Source organism: Oculina patagonica, chromosome 12, assembly GCF_052425735.1.
Source record: "Oculina patagonica isolate OP01 chromosome 12, crgOcupat, whole genome shotgun sequence".
NCBI classification, from domain to species: Eukaryota; Metazoa; Cnidaria; class Anthozoa; order Scleractinia; family Oculinidae; genus Oculina; species Oculina patagonica.
This window is the reverse complement of record NC_135769.1, coordinates 16,005,999-16,013,799: the sequence shown is the minus strand read 5'-3', so window position 1 is coordinate 16,013,799 and position 7,801 is coordinate 16,005,999. Positions and strand designations below refer to the sequence as shown.

Here is a 7,801-nt window from a genome sequence, read left to right as displayed (position 1 = left end):
GACGATATTGATAACCTTTTAAATTTTTCTGGAAAATCGCTTAATTAGATTGTCACTAAATCTTGCTCTGAAAAAAAATCGCTAAAATAAGAAGCCGCCAGGTGTATGAAAGACATATATGAGAACTGCAGATAAATGATGAAAGTGTGTTAACAATTTAAGCAATTGCATTTTTTAGCCTGAAAAAAATTTCATGGCTACGACGGGATTTGAACCCGCTGATGATCTCCGCGATCTGGTGCGTTGCTCTACCAACTGAGCTATGAAGTCTTGACACGTTGGAAGCAGGTCTATTTGTGCAACTATGCCTTAACGAACGAAATTCATTTACCAAGTTGAATAGGAGACTATCGGTACAAGATTGGTGTCTAACGGTGTTAAACAAACACTAAGTTTGCAAAGTTCTAATAAAGTTTTTCATTCATTCACTCACTCCTACTCAATTTCTTCTCGTACTCCGATCTAAAGGTTGCTAGCTAACATCTAATTTTCGAAAACTTTGTGTTTGATCGGACATCAGTAATTTCTTTCCGGCTCGAAGAAAAATTCTCTATTTTCTATGTTCTTTTACTCTCGGTGGTAAGTAGTTGAAAATATACAAGTTACAAAAAGCTTAGCTGTTTATGGTTGAAGTGCTTGATGAGTTTTTGACACATTGTCCTTTTGTTCAGTTAGATTGAAACTGCGCAAAAACTCGCGCGACTCTGAAAGTTGTTACGCAACCACCATTAATGATATATAGTTAAGTATAAAGCTTGTATGGGGAACCCAACAGACCGTTTCGGTGAGTATCTGTTCGGAAGACCTATATAGGGAAAGTAATGCCTGTTAGTCCTGTTGTTTTCGGAGATATAAAAATGGCGGGTACAGCTATGATTTTAAAAAAGGCCAACAGCGGCTGGAAAGGGGCACTTATAACGTAAAAACGGCGTTCTGCCTTTCTCGTAGCGTTGTTCTGGAAGAGGGTCACGAGTTTTCTTGTTCCCGTTGTTTGCGTTGTCCGTTTCGTTTTCGGGTGAACGTGCCGGGTTTCTCCTGACGTCTTTCACACATCCTTGTCATCTCAGTTCTTTATCGGTTAGAATGTCTTAAGAGGTGTATATCAAATCGCAAATCATTTATGTATACTAAAAGGAAATTAGTTGTATTAAATTAAGTGATATAAACATTTAGAACAATTCCCTTGGGTACCAGATCAACAAAACTTGCTACATCAGTCTGGCGTTATTCGCCTTCTTATAGCTCGGCGTATATTTTAAGCCTAATCGGACAGCGAAGTCTTCGGACGTGACCCTGACTCATATGAGCGTTTATTTTTCGCCCAATCAGTGAATTCAAAAGGTCAGTCAAGCCTGACCTACCGTGTAATAAAACCCCATATCATCCATTGGCGTTCTTATCACAACAAAGAACCCGGAGACAATAAGGCAAGATGTTTGTTTGATGAATTTTTAATCAAAGGTGAGTTATACAAGCAATTACAGTGCTATGAAACTGTGCGACAATTAAACAGATCACCCCATGAGCTCATTGAAAACTGGTCAAAGTTTCGCTGTATACGAGGTAAACATTTGGTGAAAAAGTTTAAATCGACAACAAGAGGAGAAATTGCTATGTTGGCTCCTTCGTTGTTCGTCGGTCACCAAAGGCAACCAAATCACGATCGAAAGGTAGCGTGGACAGACACTCAGTTTAAGGAGAACAGCAACGAAAGTCGTTCTGTTGTTAGCGGAAGACCAAGGATTCTTTTAGAAGCTGTAAGCCAAGGAAGACTTCGGCAAGTTCGGCTACTGTTGGACGCAGGTGTTAACGTGAACTGCAAAGATTTGGACAATGGGCAAACAGCGTTGATTAGAGCCATGTTTCTGGATAACAGTAAACTTCGCCGTAGAAGCGCGAAGATGCTGATGAATTACGGCGCTAAAGTAAAACTGTTGGACAAGTCTAATCGATCGGCTCTGTCGTGGGCTTGTCTTCTCGGGCGAGAGGACATGGTCAAGTTATTTTTCAGCCATCCCGAGTTGGATCTTGCATTGGGAAGCATTGACTCTGAAGGGAACACGAACTTGATGTTAGCCAGCATGTCGGGCAATGTAAACATTGTTAAAACGATATCAAAAGTGTTCAGGAGGAATAGACTTGACGTAAACAGAGTGAACAATCGAGGGAAAAGCGCGCTAAAGATAGCGTACAGCAAACAATTTACGGACTGCGCGGAGGTGCTTTTAAACGAAGGACATGCGACACCGTGTTCCAGCGAAACAAATCTCCTGCGCGATGCCTTTAGTGCTGCGATAGGACAAAAAAAGAACAAGCCGCACACAGGGCTACGACAAAACTCTTGTAATCTGCCGAGGCTATTTGGTCTGTATACAGAACAGCTTACTAATTCGTATCCTCGAAAGTGTAGATCTGGAGGTGGTGTGAAGTACTCGGCTTATTAATTAAAAACAGATTACCAGCTATATAGATTATAAGATTAAGTAACGGCACCCCTGGATCGTCGCATTAAAGAATGAGATCGCCGCACGAAAATATACTGTAAGGGGTCCGTAAGACCTTGCAGAAAGGAAAAGCCGCTCTGACATATCTACATAAAGTTTAACGTTGTTAGTAATAAGCAGTGCGTGCAAAGAGAATGATTTAATACATATTTTAATGAGGTTAGAAATTTTAAGTGTTTGTTTAGGAACTTATTGAGGACAAGACAGGACTTTATTCGCATTGTGTATATATTTTACTAAACGAAAAATAAAAAATGATCAAATCATAAAGTGTCGTCGAGTTGAACTATTGTAGGTTATTTTGGTTTTCAGGTAAATCTGTTCCAGCCAAGTTTAAATCGGTTCAACCTGATGATTTGAGTAGAACAATTTAAATTTATTCATTGGGATTTCGTTCCACTGAATTTAAATTGTTTTATGTTATCGTAAGAGTATCGTAAAACCAATTTGACTTACAAGAGAAACACTTATTAAAATTGAGAGCTAACTCACAGCCCGCTCTATCATAGTTACCCACCACTGTTATAACAAGAGCAGTATACCGAAGTCAAGTATGTTTGCGCGGGTAGGTGATTAACTCGTGAAACTGCAAAAAGTGCGGGCGAAACTGACTAACAAGTGATGCTAGTTTGCAAGGGGAGAAGGTTTGGACGGAGATGAAAGAGCTTCATTTTTCCTTTATTTCAGAAATCACTTATGCCCAATCTTTTTCCTTCATAACATCCCAGTCGAGGGGCTTCCACTATAAGCCAAAACAGCTTTTTTAGACTAAAAATCCGGCTCAACAAGCTGGGTTTTAAACTGGCTCGAAACCCGCGCTTAATGTTAAAGGGGTCGGAGCGAGAGAGAGAGAGAGAGAGAGAGAGGAGGGTCTCAACAAAGACAGTGGACATTGTGGCGACAAGATGAAAGGGACAAATCAAAAACATGTCTAACATGTCGTTTTGGGACTTACCGAAACACCTCGCGTATACTAAGTTGTCATTTGGGAATAAGAAAACTGAATACCCTTTCCAAATATCGAAAACTCGAAAAAATTGGAGGTTTTCCATCCGACTTTTTCCAAAAGTTTATTTTTCATGTTAAAGATGAATTCCAGTCCGTACTGCGCAATCTCGGCTGCAATGTTTGTGAGCCCACACGAAGGGAATGACAGCAAACTAAATCCGCGAAATACCTCTCACGCCAGATATCCTCAGAACAAAACGAGTGGACCACGCTTTCCCGACGTTGCTCATCGGAACTTCTCGAAACGAACTGTTGGCGGACTCGTCATGTTGCTGTCACCGAAGTGTAACGTTCAACGAATCACAACGTAACAAACCCCGGTCTGCGCAGCGACTGGAAATCATCTTTAACAGTTCTACTTTTTGCACAGATAATTCACTTCATCATGGAAGAGGGGCTATGTAGCAAAAGTCTTATTTCTTGTCAAAATGATTGTACTACAGTATGAAATATATCAACTCCTCAGGCTCGATTGCTAAGAGGAAAAAGTTAAACAAAATAGAGAAACAAAGTAAACCGGGAAGAGAGCGTCCAGTGTGTTACAATCCGTGTTGGGCTAGTGATTTAGGAGCTTTTGAGCGCTCAGTTTGCTGATATTTGAGCCTAAACATCATCGCGATTATTCCGGTGCGGATTTTTCAAAGAGTTCGAGCAACATTACTGAGACTATTTTAAATTGTCAATCGAAAAAAAAAAAAAAAGAAACAAAAAGAAACAAAATCGGGAATAAGTGACACACTGCACTGAAATTATAACGGATAAAGTCTCCAATTTCATTCTGTAAAATATTGGAAGTGAAAATAAACAATCGACAACAAGCAAATAATTGCAACAACCAAATGAAAGTACTGTTCAATAGCTTTATTTGAGTGATCGCAGTATGGTTTGATCCACAGACTTATACCAAACCTTATGCAGCACAATAAACAGTACCACAAAAGTTACAGCCATGTTTGGTCTTCAACTAACCGTTACTACGTTTTTTTTTATCCCGCCCGGTTTATATTTTGGTTATCTGGATTGAAAAGAACTCTGACATGTTTCCCCAGCCAGATTTACTAAAAATCGACTGAGTCTGATCTTCATCTCAGCTCTTTTAGCGGAGTATTGATGGCCCTTTCCACCTTTCCACGTACGCCAGTTGACACCGTCGTGGTCGGATGAGTGAGGCCCGTGGTAATAGTAACCGTTCAGGTTTGCAACCACGCATGATTTGAACCACCAGCCTCCTTTATAAACTGCAGCACAGTTTCCTGAGTTCTGATCATTGTCATGATCTTTGGTTGAAAACGCTGAGTTACGGTGATAGCCCAAGGAATCACCAGCAGTTCCTGAAAATAAAAGGAGCCAGAACAGTTAAACACAGATTTATACCGCCCTAGAAGGGGTCATGGAAGAGAATCGAAGCCCTCCCCTAGCTAGGTTTGGGTGAAGGGCAACATTGTGGTCCATTTTGGGGGAAGGAGGAGGGGAAACCTTAGTACTGGGTGATTATATCCAACGGGAATATCTGCAGGGAGAATGATGAAAGTGTAGTTTGCAACATAGTAAATTAACTCACTGACTCGCACTCTCGCAACATATAGTAAAGCCTGCTTACTGCAACTGTTATAATAAGAGTAAAACATAATTTATGATATTTTTTATTATATAAACTGGAGTGAATTACCAGGATTTTTCGCGCTGAGAAAAATCTAGAAATAACACGCAAACTGCGGTGATAAACATTACGAACAAACGCGGCATTGTAAGACCCGTTTCACTAACTATGGTTTCACTTGACGATTCGTATGCTTCTACATACACCTTCAGAAGTGACCGTTGAAATGGAAGTAACAACTCAATTTACATTGAAAATGTTTCTGCGAAAGTGAGTGAGATTCAAAACTGTTGCAGGCAGTTTAGTTATCTCGATATCTTACTCGTTCGCTGCGCTCACTGGCGTGAGATATCGAGTTCTTGAACACTCGAAGATAAATTTCATATCTCCGCGCAACCATGTATTATCCTCTCTATATATATAGGAGAAGAGAGACTAGAACTGGCCAGTTATGGTCAGTTTTTGCAGTGTTGTAGCCTTCAATAGCCGATCTTCAGTACACCGTAAACGGGTTGCAAAAAGGCTTACCGGAATATGTTCCCAGACTGAGTTTATACTTGTTTTTTCCACTGGAAATAGCAAAGAAGTCATACGCGGCGTACGCAGTCTTTCCTTGTGTGTCTTCCAGCTCTACTCGCAGCCTGCTCTTTGTTTTCGTCAGGTGGTTCATTTTGTCTAATCCCAGCCAAAACTCGCCATTCAGGTTACCGAAGCCACGTTTGTAGTCGGTCCAGCCGATGTTGAAATCAACGGAGCCATCCAGTCTTTTCTGGAACACTGTCCACCCCCCACCGGCTGTTGTTTGGTCACAGAACACATCGAAGGCGCCTGAATCATCGGGGTCGATTGTATAAACACCGCTGATTCTTTCGCCAGATTTATACAGCTCAGCGCAATCTTTCTTAACTGTAAAAAAATAGAACCCTCTCAATAAGTCAACAAAATGAATATATTCTGCGACAGAATAATTGACCGACGAGAAGTAAAGAGTTAGCGTTAATTTTAGTCTTACCTTCCTTTGTAGTTTTGTTTCCTATCATTGTATCAAGTTTTTTCTGTACCTCGGTGAGTTTATTTTCTATTCTGATAAGGTGCGCCTTTATGTCCTTGTTCGGTGGTCCTGAATAGTAGTTGTTGAAGTGCACGTTGTGGCATTTAGTCGACGCAGGAACATCAGGCGTTTTGTTGGAAGTGACTTGGTTCGATGCATTGGTTGCGCTGCTCACTGCCTGAAACAGCAAGCTACCGAAGAACAGACAAAACCTTCTGTTGAGGAAAATCATTCTCGGCTGCGAAAAGTTATCTCAAGTTAGTCGCGTGTTATCTCGCTAAGCATTCCACAATTAATCACGTTCGATCAACATTATACAATGTGTATATCGATTTGGATACAAGCAGATTTTTCGTGTTTGCCAGATTGATTTATCATTCATCTATTGCCAATCAAGCGGACAGAGTTTTTTGTTATGTTATTTGGATTCTTGTTGACAAAGTGCACAAAGAACACTGTCAAGGCTTATACAAAAGCATTCTACGCTTTGACAGACAAAAAGCCGCAAAAAAACTATTCTAATAAGGAAGTGAGATTTCAATTGAATGTTTGCTTTAGAGTGTGTTTATAAAAAAGTGCTATGACTAAAGTAGCCTGTGTACAGCCGTCCCGCTCCGCTCAAAAAAATCGCGGAGCTGGACGGCTGTACACAAGCTATGTCTAAAGGAAATTTCGGCCAGATAAAAATTATGCGCTTTTCTGAAAGGTCGCACAAATTTGGAGTGACGCAAAAAAATATTCCTCTTAAATTATTACATGTACGCTTGTGTTGGGAAATCAAATGAAACGTTTAAGACCCAACATTCTTATGTCCGTCCCGGGCTTTGTTCGACGCTGCATTTCATCCTCACTTCTTTTTTTCAAATTGGCGGCAGAAACCACTAAGTATTCTTTAGAAGTGATGGTTTGGGCAAATTGAAAGGTTAAGGGGTGGGGGCTGAGTCCACTGTCTAGTGATACCACCGGTAACCGGTAACCAGACTTCTACGAGTTTGTAAAGAAAAACTATCTCCGTTTTTCCTTTGAAAAGCTACCATAAACCATACATGGTGTAGTTTTTCAGTCTTTGTAGCGCTTTTGTCTGCCATTATGGAAAGATTTCACGCGACTTTTCGCATTTTAGTTCAGCTAATGTGTAAGAAGCATTTTTAATAATATTCTACATTCAACAGTATGCTTGGTACAACATATCACTTTAAATTTAAGTTGGCAGTGGAAAAGCCGCTCTGACAGTTTACGAAAAGTTTAACATCGTAAAGTTAGTAATAAACAGTGCGCACGAAGAGAATAGTTTAATACATTAATTTAATGAGGTTAGAAATTTTAAGTGTTTGTTTAGGATCTTCAGTATCGAGGACAAGACAAGGCTTTATTTGCATTGTATATATTTTACTAAGCAAAGAAAAAAGAATGGTTAAATCACAAAGTATCGTTGAGTGGAAACACTAAATAAACTTGAAGCGCAATGAAGTCGAATTGAGTAGCTCAATGTTGATTTGCATGTAGCTGATCTTAATACGTTTTCTATGATGTACTCCACAGTTACCAAACAATGTGAAACAGGTTTGTTATAACAAAGATTATTTCAGTTTACAAACAGGGCCACTGCTAAACTTTGTAGTAGCGATACGTAAAAGT

General features: G+C 40.0%; 2 protein-coding genes across 2 annotated transcripts; one reads left to right on the top strand and one right to left on the bottom strand.

Moving 5' to 3' along the window:
* The first annotated feature begins 1,396 nt into the window (after positions 1-1,396).
* Positions 1,397-2,759, top strand: LOC144632133 (ankyrin repeat domain-containing protein 63-like). The gene has a single exon (XM_078490737.1). It carries the CDS (start codon positions 1,614-1,616, stop codon positions 2,442-2,444), a length of 831 nt encoding a protein of 276 aa, XP_078346863.1. The 5' UTR covers positions 1,397-1,613; the 3' UTR covers positions 2,445-2,759.
* Positions 2,760-4,346: 1,587 nt separating this feature from the next.
* Positions 4,347-6,511, bottom strand: LOC144632616 (microfibril-associated glycoprotein 4-like). The gene is made up of 3 exons (XM_078491299.1): positions 6,125-6,511; positions 5,641-6,018; positions 4,347-4,843 (listed from the first exon to the last, which is right to left on the bottom strand). Exons 1-3 carry the CDS (start codon positions 6,393-6,395, stop codon positions 4,524-4,526), a joined length of 969 nt encoding a protein of 322 aa, XP_078347425.1. The 5' UTR covers positions 6,396-6,511; the 3' UTR covers positions 4,347-4,523.
* Positions 6,512-7,801: the final 1,290 nt, after the last annotated feature.